General features: G+C 47.1%; 1 protein-coding gene across 3 annotated transcripts in view; it reads left to right on the forward strand.

Moving 5' to 3' along the window:
- The window catches only part of Dusp10 (dual specificity phosphatase 10), a 37,988-nt gene extending 15,809 nt beyond the window's left edge, over window positions 1-22,179 (forward strand). The window contains exons 1-3 of one of the 3 annotated variants that reach the window (XM_039091058.2): window positions 13,445-14,855; window positions 15,866-16,237; window positions 20,815-22,163. In XM_039091058.2, the coding sequence (XP_038946986.1) occupies window positions 14,726-14,855; window positions 15,866-16,237; window positions 20,815-21,080 (768 nt within the window). In that variant the 5' untranslated portion in view covers window positions 13,445-14,725 and the 3' untranslated portion in view covers window positions 21,081-22,163. Of the gene's footprint in view, window positions 1-13,444; window positions 14,856-15,865; window positions 16,238-20,814 lie in introns of those variants that run through there. The other 2 variants (XM_039091057.2, NM_001105734.1) reach the window with 2 other exon arrangements.
- Window positions 22,180-24,356: the final 2,177 nt, after the last annotated feature.

The following is a 24,356-nucleotide window of genomic DNA, read 5'->3' on the forward strand; positions in this document are numbered from 1 at the left end:
CTCACAGTTTTACACTTTTAATAAAACACATTACGTCTGGGGTGGGTATATTTGTGTGTGTGTGTGTGTGTGTGTGTGTGTGTGTGTGTGTGTGTGTGTGTGTGAGAGAGAGAGAGAGAGAGAGAGAGAGAGAGAGAGAGAGAGAGAGAAAGTGTGTGATGTGTATGTACACGGCACAGCACAGCACAAGTGTGGAGGTGAGAATTCAGCCTGTGAGATTCTTCTCACTTTCCACCATGTGGGTCCCAGGATCTCAAGTTATCGAGCTTGGCAGCAAATACCTTTACCCTCTGAGGTATCTCATTGGCCTTGATAAAACCCATTAAAACATCAGTGCAAGCAGAAAGAGCTAGATTCTGCGAACTGCTCGGTATATACATCTGTTTCTCCCCATGTCCCATTTTTAGGTCCACTAAGGTCCCCAACGTCTTTAAACAAACTCAGGGACACAGGACCTCGAATAGAATCAGAACGGGAAGAATTCCCATCAGCCCTTTTTTTGCAAATGTAAAATACCCTTTTAAATAGGAGTTAATTCTCTAGCAGATAATTAGCTTGTCTTTCTTGATAAAGTACAAGTTGGGTTGAACTTATTATAATTAATTTTGCATGTCATGTAAAAGTCCACCAGGCCTGCACTTCTTCCATGGATCTCTTTATTCTTAGCTGAAGGAGAGCTAGACGCCCAGTCCACTCACTGTCGTGAGCTTTCCTGGAACTAGAGAGAAGCCCGGATGATGATGATGCCTGGAAGCCTCCCCTCCAATAGGGGATGTGACTGTGAAGTTCCCCATCAACAGGCATTGAGCTTTCAGATTGATGAAGGCGTGTGTGTGTGTGTGTGTGTGTGTGTGTGTGTGTGTGTGTGTGTACACGCACTCGTTTGTGCACTCTACCTGTGAAGGCCAGAGGCTAACTTTCAGGAGTCTGTTCCCTCCCTTCACTGCAGGGTCCAGGAACCAAACTCAGGCACTCACAGGTGTGTACCTCACCCTTACCTGTTGATCCATCTCACCTGACTTCTGACTTACCTTTGCGTCTTGCTCTCTCACCGAACCCTAGGCTCACACTTGAGCTCCATTGGTGGGATCATGAACACTGCCCCCACCAAGATCTTTGTCTCCCCAGCCGACCCCTGAGGTATGTACTACTACACCTGGCCTTGGCAGGGTTGCCCAGGACTGCAAACTCACGTCCTCATGCTTTGTCACTTGTCCTTTACTGGGCTGTCTCCCCAGCCCACCATCCACATCTCCTGTCAAAAGATGCTCCAAAGCCACCCAAAGAATGACCTGGACACTCATCTCCTAGGAGCCACCATTGTTTTGCTTCTCGGTGTATAGCTTTTCACACTGTGGAGTGGGGTTCCTGGCTGTGTGTGACTGACTGGTGGTGGCTGGCGGCTCTGATCATTTTGTGACTTAGTAGGTCCCAGCTCCTTCTTTCCTTCAGCTTTTCCTCCTTACCTTTCTAAAGCTCTTCAGAGCTCTTACACCTTTCTCATCTGGCCACACAGTGTCTTCCAGGGGTCTTTGGTATCAAAAGCCATTATCCATGACTACTTGAAGGATTGAAGTATGTGCTGATGCGACATGCAGGCTTAGGAACAGAACTCTCAACACATAATGGGTTGGAGTGCCCTTTTTGGAGAAAAGAGTGGCTATTTCATATCTGTGGTGGAGACGGCTCACTTTCTGGTACAGTGTAGCTTGTAGAACCATCAATTTTTATTATTGGTCACTAACTCTGTCCATGTGAACACATGCACACACATACAAACACATCCTCCTTTCCGTTAACATGGCCAGAGACTGACTCTGGTACTCAGCAGGGACTCATTGAATGGGGACATCCCTTCTACCTGAGCTGATGTCTTCTGGTAGCTGGTCGAAGCAGCTCTGAATCATACATCTCAAATTTCAAAAACCCTTCTTGGGTTGCAGTGTGAAAGACTCAGCTGAGTGTTGAAACTGTAATTTGGTCAAATATATCATTAGTTTTAATTTTGGCCTGTTTCCCCTTTATGCCGTTCAGTGTAGTGACTAGAAAAATAGTCCTGCCGTGTAGCTTGTTGACATTTCTATCCAGTGAGGCTGATGTTTGTATAGTGATAAGTTATCACTTCTTTCTAGATGAGAAAATAGAGGCCGAGAGTGGTTCATGGAGTCACTCAGAGTCACACTGAAGTCACCTGAAGTCTAGGCTGACTCCCAGGTCCCCAGTGTTTATGGCTGTGTGGATTTGTTGTAAATTGATTGTTTTTTTCCTGCCCTCTGTCCCTGAGTTGTGGAGATGACCTCTCACCCTCTGGAATCTACAGAGAGATAAGAGTGCCTGAGCTGCTCCTGTAGAGCCCCTTGGCTCACACCTGAGTTTATGTTAATGAGATGACTCAGGGGACAAGCTGGTCATCTATCTGAAGGGCCAGCCCTGTGACTGGCCCTGAAGCTTGGCATGTAGCCAACCTCTGCAGAAGAGGCAAGCCGCACTGAGGATTAAGTTCAGTCACGGGGCTGATGCTGATCAATTCCAGTTGCACCTAATGAAACACTAACAGAAGCCCGGTCCCTGAAGCTCGTATGGGCACCCTCCTTGCACACAGGGGCATGGCAGCAAGGTGGAGTGTTTTCATTTTCACACGACTGAACACAGAAGTGCACGGTTTGGGATGTTCAGGCCTACCCTTTCCGCAGCTTCATTTTGCTGACCCTGGCGGTTTGCATCCTTCATAGTAAAGCCATTAGCACAAACAAAAGTGCTTTCCCCAGTTCAGCGAATCGCCCTAGTGGATTCTTGAATCCAAGGTGTTATGGGGAAGTAGAGAACAGGTGACTGTTTAGTCAGAGGTGCCAGTGGCCTGAGAGACTGCACTTGCAACTGGTGTTGGCAGTGAGGGCAACCGAGTTGAGGTCTGTGGTCTTCCACAAGAGTCAACCTTGGAATCTCTGTTGTGAGAGCCGTGTCAGAGCTGCACTATGTTTACCTGAGATTACCCGGCATCTGCTTGAAGGCCCCGGTGGCAAGAGAATACCACGGCACTTGGTAAGACAGCAAGACTTGCTTGTTTCCCGATCCTCACTTCCTTGGTGACAACAGGCAGCCTTCACTCTAGTCTTATAACATGATGTGGTCTTGGGAAAACTGCTTCCAGGTCAGCAGACAGACGGGCCGTTATTTCTAAGCCCCAGACTTTCCCAACTTTGGAGGCCCCCTCTGCTTCAACTCCTCGGTGTCACCTCAGGGATGTGGTGGCCAGGCATGCTGGCATCTTATAAGGATTCTTGAGTACTGACGTTGGGTCTTTGTTCCAGTAAGGAAACTGATGTATGGGAAAGCCCTAAGTAGAGGATTTGCATTATTTGCTCATTTGCATTGTAAGGGTTCATACTGGTGCTGTGTCTTACCGTGTTTCATAAATACACTGTTACATCTAATGGTGCCTTTTCTGTAGACACTCTGGATATTTTAGCCGTGATCTTGTATGGTTATTTTTGTCTATGTTGTTTTCCTTTCTCCTTCCTATCTTAAAATAGACAAGGTCTCCCCCATGGTCTTGCGAGCCATAACTTTTTAGCTACGCTCAGACTAGTCCTGTCCAGCGAAGCCTTCTTAGGTCACCAGCTCCTAGAAAGTTTGAATTCTCTAGGCACATGATAGGGCCACCCTGGAAGGGATTCTAAGAAAAGAAAAGAAAACCATCATTATTTGAGGGAGGGTTCCTACAAGAAACAGGAACGAAACAGAGTTGTGGGATCTCCTGAAATCTGTTGGACCTGGTCTTGCCCTGGGTGCTTCATACTCTGTCACCAGCGCAGGCTTGATCGTTAGAGGTTTAATGGTGGCAATAGTCCAGCCAAATAACTGATAGCAGCTTTCACTGAGGGGGCTAGCAGCTTTCTCCCCACCCTCCATGAAGGTCAGTTTCTAAATGAGGTAGAACAGGTGATCAAAAGTGACTGAAAGCCCCAGCGTTGGATGCACCCTTCCCCAAGCTACTTCCAAATGCTTGCCTTGCTATGAATGAACTACAGGGTTCAGAGTGCACCCTTCAAGGCACAAGTATGTGCTACAGCCCTGTGAGAGAGCTAGGGATGTAAGAATCCTTTTCAGGAGAGCCGAAACTCACCATTGAAGTAAAGCTCTTAGGATATAATCCCAGTATCTTATTTAGTTTTATTTTTGCATGTCTATGTGTGCACTCATGCATACATGCTCTTGGGTGTGTGTGTGTGTGTGTGTGTGTGTGTGTGTGTGTGTGTGTGTGTTCGTGTGTGTGTGTTCCTGGGTTTGCCTGTTATTTGCAGTGAGCCCCTGGGACACTCCTGTTTCTGCCTCCCACAGATGGCTGGATTCTTCTGTGGGTGCTGGGATTTGAACTCACATTCTCATACTTGCCCAGCAAGCATTTTACCCACTGAGCTGTTGTCTCTCCATTTCTTTGATAATGTGATTTTAAGTGACCTTAAATGTAAGTAACCAGCCTGCCAGTTCAGAGTTAATAAGGCAGATAAGAGGGACTAGGGATGTCTGGTTGTAGATCTGGTATTGTGGGAGAATCTGAACCACCCGGTCAGTGAAGACCCTGTCCAAAGTATCTGTGACTGTTGACCCTGTTTAGATGGAAGAGCTGCCAGGTCTAATGGCCAAACCAGACCTTTCTTAGACGCCATTGTGAGCACTTCATGAATGCATGCTGACCTGAATTCAGGGCCTGTTTCCCAACTTCCCTCAGCCTGGGTATCCCTCATGACCTTTCTTTTTCACAACCTTTTTTCATCTACATCTGTCATCTGTTGCTCATAAAGGATGTCCAAAGACAAGGGAGAGGAGGGAGGGGCTAGAGAGGAGGGAGAGGGGCTAGAGAGGAGGGAGAGGGGCTAGAGAGGAGGGAGAGGGGCTAGAGAGGAGGGTGAGGGGCTAGAGAGGAGGGAGAGGGGCTAGAGAGGAGGGAGAGGGGTTAGAGAGGAGGGTGAGGGGCTAGAGAGGAGGGAGAGGGGCTAGAGAGGAGGGAGAGGGGCTAGAGAGGAGGGTGAGGGGTTAGAGAGGAGGGAGAGGGGCTAGAGAGGAGGGTGAGGGGCTAGAGAGGAGGGTGAGGGGCTAGAGAGGAGGGTGAGGGGCTAGAGAGGAGGGTGAGGGGCTAGAGAGGAGGGTGAGGGGCTAGAGAGGAGGGTGAGGGGCTAGAGAGGAGGGAGAGGGGCTAGAGAGGAGGGTGAGGGGTTAGAGAGGAGGGTGAGGGGTTAGAGAGGAGGGTGAGGGGTTAGAGAGGAGGGTGAGGGGTTAGAGAGGAGGGTGAGGGGCTGGAGAGGAGGGTGAGGGGCTGGAGAGGAGGGTGAGGGGCTGGAGAGGAGGGTGAGGGGCTGGAGAGGAGGGTGAGGGGCTGGAGAGGAGGGTGAGGGGCTGGAGAGGAGGGTGAGGGGCTAGAGAGGAGGGAGAGGGGCTAGAGAGGAGGGAGAGGGGTTAGAGAGGAGGGTGAGGGGTTAGGAGGGAGAGGGGCTAGAGAGAGGAGGGTGAGGGGCTAGAGAGAGGAGGGTGAGGGGCTAGAGAGGAGGGTGAGGGGCTAGAGAGGAGGGTGAGGGGTTAGAGAGGAGGGAGAGGGGCTAGAGAGAAGGGAGGGGTGAGGGGCTGGAGAGGAGGGAGGGGCTACAGGGGAGGGAGGGGCTACAGGGGAGGGAGGGACTAGAGGCCACCAAGTGTGGCAAATCTCATTCTCAATGCCACTTACTGGCCTACTTGTCATGCGTAAGGCCGGGCAACTGGTTCTTTGCCTCTTCCTCATCTTTCCTGCACCTGCTTGCATGAGCTGTGGCTTGTGGTGTTCATCCAGGCCGGTCTCCCAGCATTCTCAGAACATTCTGGCATCGACATTTCACTACAGTTTTCCTAATGTTTCCTCATCCTCATCCCTTCTTTTCTCTCCAATTAGATTTATCTTTGGGGACTATTTTTAATCTCCCAAATCTCTAGCATAATGCGGAACAACACATAATTAATGGCCCTTTCTGGCTCATCCCGATGTTCATCTCATCTAAAAATATTTAACGAGCACTTGCTATTCAGAGCAGACGGTACAGAGTGAATGAGTACAATTTCTCTGAATAAACTCATTTAGTAGTGGTTCGTTTAATTATTGCATCAACTCTGTTGCCCATTGATGCTCTACTTTACCCAGAAGTAAACTAGGATCTGAAGACGCCAAACGACCTTCCGGAGCCTGTACCGCAGAGGCGCAGGGCAGCCTGCCACCAGCACCCTGAGCAGACATGCCCTGAGTCCTAATGGCACCCCTGCTTTCCACTCCACTTTTTAGTAATAATAAAAAACAAAGGACAGCATCAGTGTTCTGAAGATAATAAAACTCTGTGATATATGTGGTCAAGGAGTGGGCTGAGAGAATACTGAGGGAAGAGACCTTCTAGGAGACCACCGTCACTGAGCCCTGCGTAGGTCTCATAGGAAACCAGTGCTATCTGCTCTGCTATAGTTAGGATATGGTGGGATGTGGCCCTCAGGTGTGTTGCAAAGTTGTGACACCTCATAGGAGGTCAACTTGGGGCACTGCCTTTGGAAGTGCATGAGACTGGTTTTATGGAAACCTGACAGAGTCTGTATAAAAAAAATAAAGATGAGGAAAGAAGTGGACAGCCCAGGGTCGCTGTTACCCTGGTTTTCTGTCCCCTTTATTCCACCATCCCACCTGTGATGCCACCTGTCACAGTGTGACACAGCCAAGGTGACCTTCACCAGAGGTAGTGCCATACTGTCTAGAGTTTTAGTCTCTGAAAACTGGGGACTAAATATATCTCCTTTCTTTATATTCAACCTCAATTATTTTGTTATGGGAACAGAAAACAGACTCCTGCTCCCTTCCCGTACAGAATAGCTCTTGGAGGTTTCTTCTGTCCCTCAAATAGTTCCTCAGCCGACACCAGCAAGATGTCCTAACAATTCTCACAATTCCTTGGAAATCATGTAGATCCCACAGGCCAAAGGCCCAAGTGCACCAGAACTCCCCACTCCTGGTACTGGTTGGCGGTCCCAGGGTATCGGCTTGCACTTCTGACCAACTAGCTGTCAATGCAAGTTCCAGAACTCATTCTCTAGATTTGATTCATTTGCCATGACATCTCACAGAGATTGGGGAAACATTTAGTGACCTTGCTTGTTATACAGGATATTATAGAGCATGCACATGGACAGGCAGAGATGCGTAGGACAATGTGTGGGAAGGGGCATGCAGCTCCTCCAGTCACTTCCACGTGGCCCAGCCATCTGGAAGCTCTCCAAACCTTGTTCTTTTGAGTTTTTATGGAGTTCTCATTAAGTCGGAATGATTGATTAAATTTTTGGCCACAGGTGAGCAATTCATTTTCACCTTCATCTCTAGATGAAGATTGAGGGCTGGAGCTCAAGTTCCCTAGCCTCTAACCCTGTTCTCTACTTTATGGTACCTCTTGGTACCACCTGGAAGGTGTTAAGGACTCCCAGACTGCCACTCACCTCATTGGCACATAAATAGTAACTCTTACCTCTTCGGAAGTTGCCAGGGTCTCAGGAGCTGGGTACCAGCAGGTAGACACAGTTGGGGGGTGCATTGCGTAGTCTCACAGTTTCACACAGGGAATGACTTGAAAGAGTGACCAGCAAACACAGAGAGCCCTGGAATAGATTGTGGAGGTCCCACACCTCGGCAACTGACTTTGTTCTTGCTGTGCCTCAACTTCCGCCTGCTTTGTATTGTAGTGGGGCTTTGTTGGGCTTAAGGGGAGCTCAGGGGAGGAAAGAATGAAAGGATTACCCTGGAGCTTGCTTCCAAGAGGTTGGCAATAAATGCCATAAGCAAGAACCCCAAGTCCCTTCAGCATGGAAAGAAGAGCTGCTCTGTGAGTCCTTGCTGTAAGGAGGTCTTCCGTGCTGTACCCTGCTGGATATGGCCTCCAGGGAATGTGCCTGGAAAGTCCTACGCTGCCAGATGTGGAGTGCATACAGGGTCAGCTTTCTGTTCTGGGCTGCAGAGACGGTGACTGGGATGGTTCTTCAGTAACTTTGAGTTCAGCCAGCTCAGACGGCTATATTGGTTGGGCCATAATGTGGTCTACCAGATGTGGATACTCCAGCTCTTGCTTGACCTGTTACTATAACCTGGCACCACAGCCACCACCACCAGAGGTTTCCAGACCCTCCTAAGCCATGCCTGGTTTCAATTTGACCTTGCAGAGCTCAGCCATTGTGGGTGATTTGACTATGGCATGTGTCTGCAGAGACAGCTCCTGCCTCCTCTTTCTGGCAGTTGATGGTTAAGACTTATCCTTGCTTACTGTTCTTGCCAAATATAGACTTTAGCTCCGACTTAAGGAATCGGTTGCTATATTCTTTTTGTGTGGACTGAAAACATTGGCCCAGGAAAACATTTCAAATCGTGACAGGAGCAGTTGAGCCTTTCCCCTGCCGCTTCCTGAATTGCCCTGGCCAAAGCCCTTTGACCTTCAGATCATTCCAAAATCCATGGTTGCAAAAGCTATTGTTTGAGTGTGGGGTTTCCTTCAAAACAAGTTTGGCTCACGGACTTGACTAGCCAGCTCCGTTCATCACCATGGGCATGGGTCCCAACCCCAGTCTCTACTGTAAACCTTTTCTTTTCCTCCCCTCTTCTGATCAGGGATGATGTTTGATGAACTTCTCTCTGAGTGTAATTTCCAGTGGGAATTCTTTGTGTCAGAAGAATGTAGTCCCTTGAGGTGTGCTCTTTATGTCTCTAAAGATTTATCAGACTTTACTTAACTGCCATTGGGAAACATGTCTTCGCTGTGAAGTTGTGATGTGTTTAGTTTGGGGTCTAAGATAAATGTGGTCCTGGGGTAGATGGATACATGGGTAGTGGAGCGAATTTTCCTCTTGTGCCACAGGCTGGTTTAATGAGTAGCTTTATCTGTTTGCTTAGCAGTGTTTGATTATTTAAGCTTTTTCTGCCCTGAAAAGTAAAGAATATTTGCCCCGCCTTCAGGGAATTAAATGAGCAGCATAGAGTATGTGGTTCACTCTTGGGGAAAAACATGGGTTTGTCTAGTAGCCCCTCACTATTAACATTCTTCCTCTTCAGCTCCTCAGAGCCACCTTAGTATGCCCCCCTTCCCCTCTGGATTAACCCGAGAAGGTTGGGTTTCCCAAACAGACAAAATGTCTCCAAGGAAGACAATCTTTACTCAGAAAGATGTCTCAGGGTGGGCTTGAGCCAGGGCTTGTCCGTGATGAGGTTGAGGGATTCCTTTGAGAAAAGATAACTTCTGTGAATTTTGCTGGCATGTAGAACTGTAGTTCCAGAAGGTTCTATGCGCTTACTTCTTATGGCTTGCCAGGTAGGCTGGGCAGCCTCTCAACCTCACCACTCTCTCTCTCTTGACCTTGGACCGTTTCTGGCTTGGTTGTAAGATATGGTATCCTTAGGTTGGCTCTCAGGAGCCTTGTCTTAGGGAGCCCACAAGTTCTGGTGAGACTCCTAAAGAGTAGGAATTCTGATACACATACACTTATGTAGAGTTGTACCGAGAAATAAAATGTAACGTCGTACTATATTAGTTTGCTTGGGTTATGTAATAGTTTTCTGTTGCAATAATAAAAGACTGTGCTGGATACTTTATTAGGAAAATATTTATTGATTTTGTGGTTTTAGGAGTCAGGAGTTCAAGATCAGGTGCCTCTGTTGGGCTTCTAGCGAGGACTTTGCCGTGGATAACATTTCAGTTGTGGAAGTATGTGCCAGAGAGATCATATGTCAAGAGTGGAAGCCAGAGACACTCAGGGCCTAGGCCTGCTCTCACTGGTACTAACTTGGGTCATATACGAAATGTATTCACTCCTTCCAAGCCCAGCAGCACCTGTTGACCTTATGACCTCCTACTAGGCCCCACCTGATAAAGGTTCTTCCGCGTGTCAACATCACCACACTACAAAGCTCCGAGTATTTGAACTTTGAGCACTTGCTCAAAGCACATCCAAACCACAGCACCTTGCTATAACAAAACATCCCAAGCTGGGTAACTTAAGCAACAGGAATTAGCTCTCCCACAGCTAAGGGCCAAAGCTAGAAGACTTAGAAGAAACCAGAACATGACTGTCCTTTTACCTTCTCTTACCTGTTCCTTCACCCAACCTGTTTCCTGTTGTTTGTGTGGATGGCAGGCACACACATGTCACAGTATAGCGTTGAGGTCAGAATAGGGGAAAGGGGTGGAGCAGGAGGCAGAGGCCAGCTGCAGGTGCATGGGAAGGAGCCTGGGGCTGCTCCCCCTTTAGAATCATGCTGATTTGTGCAAAGCCAGAGCCGGCTCCTGGCACGGGACTCAGAGATCTTACAGTTTAAATCCGGTTCACATAAAAGTCATAAGCGCGTGAAAGCAGGCCCAAAGCGCTTTAATTGTCGTCGTTGTGGAAAGTTACATGACTGTCATCAGCTGTCGCTTCTGGCAGTGCTTTCTGTACTAATGTAAATAAATGAGCTAACAGGTTTAAAGAAGCAGCCTGTATTTACATACTTGTGAAGCAGCCTCAAACAATCTGCTTGTGCTGTTCAAACACACACACACACACACACACACACACACACACACACACAATGTGTGGCTTCCTCAGTGCAGGCTACTCATTAAAGCCTGAAGTCTTCAGGTTATGATGAGTAAAGGAACCCCACCCATCCACCCCAGCCCCATGGGGCTTTGAGCTGAGCCTGTCTTTTTGATGAGGAGAGGCTCTCCTCAGCAGGCTGAAGTTTAATCCCAGCCATTTTCTATAGCACATCTGTAAGGCATGGACTTGGGAGAGCCCTGGACTGCTTCAGAGGAGGGGAGAGTGAGGTGGCAAGGGCAGAGAGGAATCCCGCAACCTCTGATAAAGCACACCAGAGTCGCCATATCTTGGAAGGCTTCCAAAGAAAGCTAGATTTTTCCTTTTATTTAATAAATCATAAGGTCCTTCTGACTGAGTTCCACGTTTTGTAGATAAATATTCAGGCAAGAATTTTTGAGGGGGAGGGTGTACATGTAGCTCTCTTTCTTTCTGTCTCTGTGTTTTTCTGTCTCTCTGTCTCTCTCCTCTCTGTATCTCTGTCTCTCTGTGTGTGTGTGTGTGTGTGTGTGTGTGTGTGTGTGTGTGTGTGTGTGAATGATGTGAGTGTGTGTATGTGAAGGTCAAAGGTTGACATTTTGTCCATTTTCTGTCTTCCTCAATCAGTCCACAGTACTGAGACAGGCTCTCTTGTTAATCCTCAGGCTCACCGACTCAGCTTGGTTTGCCAGCCAGGGAACTCTGGGGACCCTCCTGTCTCTGTCCCCCCAGTGCTGGGATTCGGGGCACCCAGCTGTGCTTCTTATGTGGGTCCTGGGGATCCAAACTCAGGTCCTCACGCTTGAAAAGTATGGCCTGTATACTGACGAGCCGTCACTCGGCGTCCCGGCGCGATTGGGAAGAGCGTATTCCTGTTAAGGTCACTATGAAGGCGTTACCTGCATCTCAGCGATTGCATCAGCCGTTTGGACATATCCATCCACAGACCTCAACACAGACGCGGTTCAGCATAATATATCTTACAGACGACAGGATTATTGGCATATAATAAATATTATTTCGTAGCTCCCCCAGTGGAAACAATAATATGGCATGAAGTCTCCTGAGGTTCTGTAGCCACAAAGATTAGGTGAAAGAATAAAACCTGTCTAAGGCAGAGATGTCCGGAGACGGGGGCAGAGCACCTTAGTAGGAAGAGTACAGCTACAGCCGTCAAAAGGGTCTTAGGTGCTAGAAGACAGCGCCTTTGTCCCTCTTCTCTCTCAGTATAGCTTCCCACAGGGCCAGATCCTAAGGATTTAATTCATGCCTCCTGGTACTAAACCTGAAGTCAGTGACTACTCTCAGCTATGGAGTATGTGGATACGTTCATAGGAAATGAAGTGTAGAAGGGAAACTGAGGAAGAGACAGGTGGGGAGCCTGCCTAGGATCTCACAGCCAGGCTTTGAAAGGCCAGGCTCAGCCTCCAGCAGCTTCATCCTTACCGGATGGAGTGTAGGTGAGGGCCGTGGTCCTGATGTGAGCATCGTGAGGTAGAGTGTATGCAATGCCATGTGATGTAATCGTTTTTTGGTTCTTTTTTTTTTTTTTTTCGGAGCTGGGGACCGAACCCAGGGCCTTGCGCTTCCTAGGCAAGCGCTCTACCACTGAGCTAAATCCCCAACCCCATGTGATGTAATCGTAAACCTTCATATAGGTGTCCTTTACCTGTGTCCTGTGCATGGGCTGTATTTTATACACGATTGGCGATAAACGGAGCCTTCTTAAGGGAAAGGGATTCTGACAAGGTCTTAGGAGGCTGAGGCCTCAGAGGCTGGGCCCATGCATCTCCACCCATTGTGTGTGTGTGTGTGTGTGTGTGCGCGCGCGTGCGTGCGTGTCTGTCTGTCTGTCTGTCTGTCTGTCTGTATTTGGCTACCGTGGCTGGCCAGGAAGGTATGGGGATCTCCCTGTATCTTCCTCCCCAATGCAAGCATTACAGACATGTTCTTTGCTTTCATAGGGATACTGGGGATCCAAACCCAGATCCTCACGCTTGTGAAGTGGGCCATATACTGACTAAGCCATCTTCCTGCCCCTGTGTAGTCTTCTTCTATAGTCGGGCCAAACAGAATTAAAACCCCCTCATTAAGTAATCGTTTGATGGGGTCTGGAGGGCCCAAAATGACCCTGTTAACTCTGCTTAGCTCTGTCCACCCTCACCTTCTGCTGCTCCCATAACTCACCCCTGACAGGTACAGACACCCCCTGTGCAGGCCTCTCTGGAATATCCTTGTAAGATACTGCTATTTCATGCCGCCTTAGAGGCCATCCAGGAGAGAGTCTCCATTTCAGTGTGACACTGTACATCACCCTTGTGTGAGGACAATGCCTGGCATGAGCAGACTTAGCTGGAGGCTGAGCCTTCAGACCCTCAGTGAGAACTTCCTTGTCAGCTGAGACGTTACAGTCACATGAGGCCTTTCCCCTTTCTCTCCCTACAGATAGCCATAGTACACAAGCAAACTTTCCCACATGGCTCAGACATATAATTCACATCATTTCGCATAGACACACGCAGCACCCTGTGGTCGAAGCTTTCTGTGTGTCAGACTCTCTCTGATCCTCCCCTCCCCCATGTTTTCCCCCCATTAGGCAAATGGAAGGCCCCTTGCCACCTGTTAGCATTACGTCATTGGCTCCCCAGAACACAGTTGTACCCAAGGCCTTAAACAAAGTAGTGCTTCTTGTATTGTTTGCATTCAAAGAGCTGATATCATGCCAGCTGATGTCATTGTGTGTCTTTGTGTGAGTGCCATGGCAACTGGGCAGGTGGGGAGCCTCCGGCTGATGTCACTGGGAAAGGAGGGGTAGAGGCTGAATTTTAAAGAGCTCTATGCTGGGGGTTTTTATGTGTGTGGGGGTGGGAGGGTGTTTTGGTATGCTTTTATTTTATTTTATTTTCTGAATTAGCTGCTTTTAAGACAAATGACAGCTTGAATACATAAATAAGAGCTGAGACGACTCCTCCCCCTCCCAGCCTCCTCTTTTGAGTTTAGTTTCCCAGTCCTTCCCCCTAACTTATATGGGGAAAAAATGTTACAAGTGCCTTTTTTCTTCAGAACGTGTGAATTCGGTTCCCCTGGCACCATCAGCATGGGGGCTGTTTACTGGGGGCTTTGTGGAGCCCAGCAGATTTCCACACAACTCCTTCCAGTGTCCTCTGTGGAGTTCGGGACAGTGGCAGTGGGTAGTTTTATACTCTTACTTAAGATCACTGGTGACTTTTTTTCCCCCCTGTAGTCTTGTATTTCTCTTTGTAGTTGGAAGGTTCCCCCTGGGCTAGCCACCTGGGTCTAATGGTATCACCACAGAAGACAACGACAAGGGCAGAGTTTAATTACAGAAGTGAATTCAAGTGAAGTCAAAGCTCTTACGTACTCTCCCTTTTGTTTCTCTTCCCCTGTCTCTTGTCTGACTGGTAGACTGGGTACAGGACGGCCCTCCTGAGCTGACTGTGAGTTCTTGTCATTCCCTACTGAGAATATGACTGTGTTCTGTTATATAGTAGGCTGATGCAATGGTTGGGGACAAGCCTTGTACAGGCCATCCAGTCTAGTGGTCAAAAGTGAGACTTGCGGTCTGGAAGGATGTGGTGTCAGTTGAGAGGCTGGTGGACAAGTGGACTTCCTGTCCTGTTAGCAGAGCTGTACTCTGTTCAGGCTTTGTTCTTATGCCTTGGGACACTCAAGGCCTCTGTGACTGGGAAGAAATTCACATCGCTTCCTAGAACTTGCCAGGGTCTCACCCTTTTCTAGAAGACCCTACATCTCCCTTGCTCTACTGGGGTTCCCACTCATTGGGTGACCCCTCCCCAGGTTTCCTAATGCCTCTCTCATATGCATTATAGAATTTGAGCTCCATAATCCTTCAGGTTTGGCTGTGTGTAACTATGTGTAACATAAGAAAGGAGGGGTTAAGCAGCAAACGCTGACACGTACATTCAGCTGTTTTCCTTTTAGCATCAAATAGAAGCCCTTTCTTTGGTTTTATAGCTATTCCTTTAGTGGGCACATGCTATCCCATGGATGGATTTAATAGTTTAATTTTGGTATTTTACTTAGCCTTTCTTTCCTTTTAAAAAACCTATCATTGTTGAGTGTATGTCTGAGTTGTTTGCGTTTGTGTATGTGTGTGAGTTCGGAAGTCAGAGGCCCACTTTGTGGAGCCAGTTCTCTGCTTCCATCATCATTAACCAGATGGCGCTTCATGGACAACCCCATGCGGCTCACGTCACAGCTGTGCCTGAGTGAGTTCTGTAAGTGACTCCATACTTATAGAAGGCCACGTCTGCATGCTGAAAGTGGGGAAACTGGTGCAGCTTTAACCTTTGAAGTGTTGCCGACTCAAGAGTGAGAGCAGAGCCTCGAGCTCGGAGTGCGCGTTATTAGATCCATCAGAGGTCACGGTTAATGGGTTAGTGTACTCTCTGTCCTCTAAAAGCTAACTACAGGGAAATGGGCCAGTCTTAGATGCCATTCTCCTGGAAGTCTAGATCTATAAATGTCAAGGACTTATGTGGAAGAAGTCATACAGTAGATCCTGAGTCACTCTTCCAACACTAACTTACCTTAGCCAAGCTTCCCCTCCGCTTTTTCTACCTTTGGGCAGCCATAGAAGTAAAATGAATAGAAATAGCTTGTTTGTGCAGAGTGGCCATGCAAGGCTGGGCATTGGGGGTGAACTGAACACTTTGCCTGTGTTTGTCTGTCTCCGACTCACACTCAGAGAGACATGCTTGTGCAATTCAACCGTCAGCTCAGCAGTGCCAGCCGGATGCTAGCCAGTGTAACCTGTCTTTCCCACAAGCCCTGCTTGCAACTGACTGCTTTGCTGCCGAGTGAACTTGTCCTTCTGTAAAGTGAGTTATAAAGGGTACAGGACATGTGTGCACAGTACCAGGAGACCAACAGAAGTCCTCTGTAGGGTGATGTCATCTGTGCTCTTCTCAACTTCCAAAGTACATGGTTCCGTATAAGTCAGGGACCCTATGTCTGTTAAAGGCAAATCGGATTTTCAGTTGATGAAATGGCTGAGCGCTGTGAGGAACTTGTTCCCAGGCACCTTGGCCCAGTTTTGCAATAGGGAGCACAGTGCCCTCTGTAGCTGCCTCTGGGTGTCCAGAACAGACTTCTGGTTCTTGTTTTTATTTTAGAAATGTTAAGACACATACATGACTACAGTGACACCCATTTCTATGGGGAAGCTGGCATTTTTTAACCCCACTGTGGACTTTACTCATATATGATTTCTGTGTTTTCCTTCCAGGGGGACTCAGTAGTTTTAAACAGAACCATGGAAACCTCTGTGACAACTCCCTCCAGCTCCAAGAGTGCCGGGAGGTGGGGGGTGGTGCCTCTGCGGCCTCGAGCGTGCTACCTCAGTCTGTCCCCTCCACCCCTGACATCGAGAGCGCAGAGCTGACACCCATCCTGCCCTTCCTGTTTCTTGGCAATGAGCAGGATGCTCAGGACCTAGACGCCATGCAGAGGCTCAATGTCGGCTATGTCATCAACGTCACCACACACCTTCCTCTCTACCACTATGAGAAAGGCCTCTTCAACTACAAGAGGCTGCCAGCCACAGACAGCAACAAGCAGAACTTGCGGCAGTACTTTGAAGAGGCATTCGAATTCATTGGTAACTGTCTCCCGCAGCACGGGGTGGGGATTGGGGGAGGCTCCTCTTTGGTTCTCTCTTTCCTCTAGTTCTGGGTTTGATACAAGGTCCAAAGTTTATTCCTATGTTAGGGAAAGCAGCAACAATAACAAAGCAAAGCCAACCTCGATTGCCTGGATGGACATAGAAGAATAGTTGAGTCAGTGAGCCTTCCGTTGTTGTGGCTGAAATACCAGAGAGGTTATCTCAAAGGGAGGAATTATCTTGACTTATGATCTTAGAAGTTTCAGTCCTTGGTAGTATTGACTCTGGGCCTGAGGTGAGACAGTGGGGTGTATGATAAAGGCGACTGGCTTTATGGTGACTAGGAAGGGAGGGACTGGGACAGCATATGGCCTTAAGTAGCATAGTGTCTACCCTACTTACTTCCTTAGGCAAGCCTCTGCCTTCTAACGTTTTGGAAACCTTTGAAAGCCGTACCACCAGTTGGGGACCAAGCATTTGATACATGAGTCTGTGGGATCATTTCACATTCACATTAAAGCAATAAGCACCCTCTTTGTCCAACATCCTTTCCATAGGAAATCCCTGTCCTCCATCCTCCCATTAACAAAGACACCGTGGTGGATGTTGGCACTTAGATGTCATATGACCAGAAGCTTCAAGGGGAGTGTGAAGAACTGCTCAGAGCTATTCCTGCTGCCTGTTCTTTGCCCTCTAAGCCCCAAAAGAAGCACCAGGTAGAGACTGTGACATCACCTTAATTGTCCCCAAACCTCCACAAAGTACCTCCCTCCCCTTTATTCACCCAGCACAGAGTAGGAGATTTCCACTGGCCACCATGAGTTATACTGAGTCACAGTGTGTGGCCTCTTCACTTGAGGTCAAGGCAAAGGCAGTATCATGAAAGGGCTGGTTCTGAAGGACCATCTTCAGAAGCAGGCCATGCTGTGGTGAGTTTCTCTACCCACTTCATCCTTGCAGAGGAGGGATGGAAGGGTGGTGTGAATTGTCTTCTTCCATCCAAGTGATCTGAGTTCTTAAACACTGAGTGACAAGGACAGACATTAGTGGCCATGAGAGGTACATGTTTCCTTTGGCAGCTCAGAGAAGCAGCAAAGATCAAGACCCTGTAGGACCCAAGAAGGAAAAGCCTAGCAATAGTAGGCTCTTACCTCAGAAGGAAGCAACCACCAGTTCTATGCTGAACTTAGCTTTTGTAGCCCTTGTAGCGTTGTGGGGCGACTCAGGGTGACTAGGGCAAGAAGAACAGTTGACAAACGTTCCATTGTTTCCAAGAGACTCCAGCTTTTATCAGCACATAGAGAGGTAGCCCAATGCTCTCCACATTACTGCCTCGGGAAGAAAACACTCATGGCTGTTGCTGGTTTTGCCAGAAAAAAGATCCCAAGTTTAGCAGCCACCAGGGTGATTTTTTTTTTTAAACTTTTTTTTTTTTTTTTTTTTTTTTGGCAATTTAGCAGCTTTAAACGGCTGGTTTCCCTTTCTAGTTTGTCCTTCAGGGCCTGGCTATACCAGGGACACTCTGTCAGAGTGGTCTCTAAACTCAGAAGTAAGCGGACCTTTCCATGTCCAAAATTCTAGTGTCAAGAAAGAACTGGGGGCTGGGAGGAGATACGATGGGGAAAAAATGTTTCCAAGACCTGAGTTTGAATCCTCCAGAGGCCATGGAAAGTCAGCAAGAGTACATAACTGTGATACCTTCTCCTGAGACAAGATAGGAGGCAGAGAACCCCTAGACACTCACAGGACAGCTAGCTTGGCCTCCACAGCAACACAGGAAAACCCATCTCAGAGAAGGAAGTAGGCAAGGCCTTGCATGACCTCCACATGTGTGTCATGGCATGCCTATACCTGTTAAGAACAAAGGACCTAGTGTTCTTGACTTCTGGCCAAGACACTTTCCCGTGTTTACCATGCCCCGTTAATTAGTTCCTAACACTGGGTACAAAGATGCCCTGGGTTCTTTTATTCATAAAATCTGAGCCAAGTCTTGAATCCTGAGCAAGAAATGCTGGTCACCAGGTCGAGGAAGTTTCTGGTTAATTGAGGCCGTTATAAAGGGGAGTCCCACCTGCTTAATTTCAGGTGGAGGAAGTTGGGAATTTGTTTTCTGTTTAGAGAGTGGCATGGGATAGGCTGGTTCTAAGAGATTACAGTCACGGCGTTTGCATTCCTTCTGGATTATTCAGGCTTACCTCCCCCTTTAAAAGAAAAACAAAACTAATAACAAGCAACATTTAGCCTGCTGAACAACTCAGGATCACGTGAGTGGGCACGGTTTTGTTCTCCTTGTCCACTGATTGGATAAACTGAAATTTTATAGCGTGGCTTCAGGGGGCACACAGCAAGGCTTACAGCATAATAACATTCACCTGAGTTTAATATAAACTAAGCAGTGTTCACGTTTAGTGTTTAACAATGCCAGTTTAACACCAGAATCAAATGACTTCATTTCCGAAGTTCCAGAGGCTAGTGAGCTAGTGGTGAGCTACTGGTGAGCTAGTGTCCTTTGTATTATGGAAGAGGAAGACTGAAGTCCTGGGGGTCAGAGGACTCCCAAGGTCACTCAGCTAGTGTGTTAGTAGAACAGGTAGTCACACCCACCTTACTCTTTCTCACACCACCATGTTCTATGGTCTTAGTTTGGAAAGTCATTTAGTGCTGACAAAGGGAGACTTTCCTGAAGCACTGCTCTTGGGTCTCTTGAAGCAAGCTTGTCTACAGATTGGTGAGAGAGATAGTTACATCCTGTTTGCTTCTTAGTCTGCTGGGAAGCAGCCAGTGTGGGCAATTTAAGCTAAGAGACAAGTCTCTGTACTCCCTTTTCTACCTTATCATTGGCCTGCATTCCTCTGGGGACACTTCCTGGGGGGTGTGTTTTAATCTAGAAGTGTCACTAAAATGTTGTCCAGTGCTCACAGGCATCTGAAACTTTTAATATTAAACATGCCACTTTCTGTTGCTCTCTCTTCTGAGCTACTTAGGAACCCTGCCTTCCCAGTGGTCACCATGTAGGGTCAGCATATGTGGAGATGAGGAGTCAAATACTCCTGAGAGGGCCATCAGTAGATCAGTACTCCACAAGGCTCACTGACAACATTTGGCGTTTCTGATGAGAAGCTGAGAGTAGGAACGCTCCAGCTGACCTTTACCCCTTCCCTTTCATGAAGTTTTAGCCAAACTCTATATATTAAATGTTCTCTTATAGAGAACAGTCTATAGGATAAAGAATGGTGTGTGTGTGTGTGTGTGTATGTGTGTGTCTAGCATGTGGAAGATACATTGCTAATAGTGCTAGTTTTTATGAGGGACATAGTCATATAATCTGGAAAGTGGGATTAACATTGTTAATCAGAAGACCTTTGTCACATGCCCATATGTGTTCGTAACATAATCTCCATGTCTTCTCTCCTCCTTTTTTAACTTTTTCTTCCCTTTATGCCAGTGGTTTTAGAGAAAATAGAAAAGGAGCAAGGTTGTCAAGAAAGAGATCTCGAGGGGCTGGAGAGGTGGCTCAGTGGTTAGGAGCACTGACTGCTCTTCCAGAGGTCCTGAGTTCAAATCCCAGCAACCACACGGTGGCTCACAACCATCTCTAATGAGATCTGATGCCCTCTTCTGGTGTGTGTGTAAAGATAATAAGTAAATAAATCTTTAGAAAACAAAAGAGATCTAGAGATCCTGGTGAGCTCAGTAGCTTGCTCCTGGCTGTCAGTCTGTCCTTCTTTAGGTATAGCTTCTGCATTCCATGATCCCTGTAACATGCACTATCTTCTCTAAATGTAGAGCTGTAGGGGGCTGGGAAGACGGCTCAGCTGTAAAGCACTCAGCACAGAAGCATGAGAATGTGGGCTAGGATCACCAGGACCCACGGAAGTCGAGTAGCTCTAGCAGCTTGCCTGGAGTCCCATGGCACTAGGGACTGAGATGGGGCACTCCGGGGCCAGCTGGCCATCCTGAGCAGCAGAAACTATGAGCTCCAGACTCAGCAAGAGATGCTGCGTCATAGAACACAGAAGATCAAGTAGATACCACACGATGCCAACACATGGCCTTCCACAGACACATGTGAACATGTGTACTTCCACATGCACAACACACACACACACACACACACACACACACACACACACACACACACACACACATCTATACACACATGCACCCTTCCCCCTCAAAATAGTGAAGGGCCAATGAGCTGGCTCAGTGAATAAAAGATACTTGCTGCCAAGACTGACGACCTGAGTTTAATCCCTACCATCTCAAATTGTGGAAAGACAGAACTGATTCCTGCAAGTTGTCTGTTGACCTCCCCATGATGCACACTGTGGCATGCATACTGCCCCCATTTTTTTTTTTCTTAATGATTTAAGAAAATGCAGACCAGCAGCTCCTGATTCCTGATTATGGCCAATTCTGTAGCTTGTGTTTTGATCATGTAGACTTCATCGGTGCGTCACGCTTTGGAAACATTTCAAAGCATTGTCTCTGCACAAGGAAACACTGCCGACTCAAGCACAAGTTAACCTCCGTCTGTCCCCCCCTTTCTCACCACCTGTCTCTTTATCCCACAGAGGAAGCTCATCAGTGTGGGAAGGGCCTTCTCATCCACTGCCAGGCCGGCGTGTCCCGTTCTGCCACCATTGTCATCGCCTACCTGATGAAGCACACACGGATGACCATGACTGACGCTTACAAATTCGTCAAAGGCAAACGACCAATTATCTCCCCGAACCTCAACTTCATGGGGCAGTTGCTGGAATTTGAGGAAGACCTAAACAATGGCGTGACACCACGGATCCTTACACCAAAGCTGATGGGCATGGAGACAGTTGTGTGACAGCAGACAGGCTAGAAAGGGTCATGCTCTGTTAGGAGCAGAACAGGAAGGAAGGTGGATTCTGGCTTGTCTTTCTTCCTCCTTTCCTTCCTTCCTTCCTTTTTTTTTTTTTTCTTATTTCTTTTTCTTTTTTTTTTTTTTTTAAGGTCAGGGGTGTTTGTGAAAGGAAACAAACTTGTCGAAAGACTCTATTTTTAATAAGTGTAAGAAGACTGTAACTTTGGATGCCCATGAGACTCACTTCTCTTAAACTGGTATTGCAGTTAAGCTAAAGAGATCTTTTTTTTTTTTTTTTTTTAAGCCAACAAATAAAAATACTATAAAACTTGTTTCTCCCCAGTTTCCCTTGTAAGCTTACTGTAGAGTTTTGACTCAATAGTCTGTGCGGGCTCATAGACAGAAGATACCACCCTTCAATTACAAACAACCAAAAGGCAACGGAAAAGACTCTAGACCTGGAACCGACCTGGACAACCATGTCGAAAGCAAGCCCGTTAAACCGTGCACAGCTGTGCTCACCGGTGCGAAGAGAAGGGCGGGCAAACCCGGTGGTCTCAGCTCAGCTCACCTCACACCTTCTCTGGGGAGACAGGCTAGCATCGATTTTGTGTGCTCCATGCTCCCGACAACTTTCTCCCTTCTCTGGGTCTGAGAGAACTTTTGTGTGTGTGTGTGTTTGTTTAACACAAAGAAACTGACGTTATACCGTGTGCCTTTGCTGGCACTTGTGCAATAAAAATGTGTTTGGAGTGTGAGGCTAAGGTAGGGCTGGCAGCTGAGTGAGGACTGGAGTCAGCTTGGAGGCAGGAATTCAACAATACCAGTGGCTTCCCCTCCCTCCTTCCTCCCTTTTCCCCCCCTTTCTTTCTTCCTCCTCCTCCTTTAATTTTTTTTTTCTTTTTGGATTTGATTCTGGTTACAGTGCCATAAACCTTGTTACATATGTATATCAGAATGTAAAAAAAAAAAAAAGACAAAAATTTATTTAAAAAATATTTTTCGCAAAAAAAAAAAATCCTTGGTGTGTTTTTGTTGATGGTGTAAGAATTTATTTTCATTATATAAATGAAACTCGTTTGGGGATGTGTCGTTCTTTGCACTTGTCTTCTCTGGTTAGGCTCGTGCCTCTCTTGCCTCTGGAGCTGTACACGTAACACAACTAGGAACAAGGCAGAGGTTTTTATAAAGAGTGGGGATGAGAACGTAAAGCAGGGACCACTCACAGAGGGCGAGGATCCCAGCGCTGGTCCACCCCTCTGCTCCCTCCCGTTCTCTTCCTGTGAGACAGCGGACTCAAAGATTTGAGCAGCTTCCACCAGGCTTCATAACCAAATCACAGCCAAACTGAGCATTTAGAATCCAGTTCTCTCCCTGGTAACTACAAGTAAATATCAGTGACATGCTTGTATGGTTTTCGAAGTCCCACCTCAACTGATGCTAGCCCACGTGACATGTAGGGACATTCACCCTGTAGTACAAGCTGCTAGATGTACTCTTCCAGTGTTTCTCCCAGCTAGTAGAAACCAGCTCTGGGTACACACTGACTGACAGTGCTGGAAATTCCACCCACAGACAGTTGGAAGTGGGATGGGAGGGAAATATAATCCTAAGCATTTGGACATTTTAGTGGAGTGCGTATCTAGAGGGACTTAGCCACCGGGAAGACTCGAAGTGCCCCCAAGTTTGCGTGGTTCGAGTAAGCCCTGAAGAATTCTGGCATGTCTGTCCCGGAGTGACTACATGTGACATAAATACTTTTGTGAACATTTGCTTACAAATGTTACACCCAAAATGTTTTGACATTGATTTCTTTATTCAAATAGCTTGTCTGCCAAGAGTCATTTAAATTTTTCTTTCATTAGAAAAGTGGAAATTGGTCACAACTGGAACTGAGAGCTAACTGGAATTACTTTAGTCTAAGTATGAAGTAGTCAAAAAGTAAATCTCTTTTGGGCATTTCTATCTTGTCAGTAGGTTGTGGTTGGTCTTTTGTTTGTTTCTGTCAACTGTCAACTAGAGCAGACTGAAGGAATCCACTTCTGATACACGGGGACTTAGAATGCCTGGCAGATTTGTCATTTTCTAAGTCAAAAGTTGGAGTTCTGTTAGAGCATAAAATTTCTCTCTCTCTCTCTCTCTCTCTCTCTCTCTCTCTCTCTCTCTCTCTCTCTCTCTCTCTCCCCTCTGCTTTTTTATCATGTCTTCTGCAAAGGAAGGGAAAGAATCGATAACTACATGGACATGATTTATGTGTTTGGAAGTTTATGAGCTTAGGAGAAGATCTGCCTTGGGGCAGACAGGAATCTTGCCAACCAGCATACCAAGAATTCTGAGAAGAACTCGTGTCTTTTCTCCTAATCTGCTCTGAGTCACTTCACCTTCATTTCTTCAAGAGGAATGTTAATCATTTCATGAACCCACTGGATCAGCAGAGCCATTTCTCTGGAAAGCAGATTCCCTAGCGTTCTGAACCTCTCACTAGCTGCCTGCAACCCTTGGGATGGAGTTGGGAAATGATTGTGTCTTCTGAGAAAGCATAGTCTCCATCCACCTCATGAGTCATTCCCAGGGCCCATGCTGAAAGAATACAGTGATTTAGTAGAATGAATCCATAGTATATCTATTGACAGAGTAGACATCATTCCCTTGGTCTGAACAACTCCAGATCGCCCACATTTATTTCAATAGTTGACGTACTTTTCCAGTCAGCATCAATGAGTAGAGACAGGTCAGTTCACAGACAAGCTCCAGCTAGCCACATTTGGACCAAGGTAGGTGGAGTGGAGAGTGAGGAGGGGAAGCTGACAAGAATGTGTATGCAAAATAATAGAGGAAAATTTCTTAGGATGCAGTGATCACATGTTGGCAGCAAATGAGAGATGACCCAGAAAAGCTAAAGAGATAATAAATGGGGAAATGGGAAAGGGAGTAGCAAGAGTACTATTGTTGAATTAGCATCTAAATCATACTCTGAAAATTGAGAGAGACAGGCAGGGAGACAGCCAGGAGAGAGAGAGAGTGCTGATTTCTCTGGGTCTTCTGAAGGATAAGCCTGGTGAGCCCAACAAAGATCAAACTGTCTTAACTTTCACCTTATTTGAAACCTGGCTCTCGGACATAAATTATATAGATGTATGTAGGATTATTTTTGACCACAAATCTCAAATGTTTTTGGGACAGGGCACAATAGAATATATTGAAACACTGGTACTCAAAAGCAAGAGTTCTGTCATATTCTGGAACTGTAGTGGCCCCAGCTTCACCCACCTGCCCTTT

The sequence above is a fragment of the Rattus norvegicus genome, chromosome 13 (assembly GCF_036323735.1).
Source record: "Rattus norvegicus strain BN/NHsdMcwi chromosome 13, GRCr8, whole genome shotgun sequence".
NCBI classification, from domain to species: domain Eukaryota; kingdom Metazoa; phylum Chordata; class Mammalia; order Rodentia; family Muridae; genus Rattus; species Rattus norvegicus.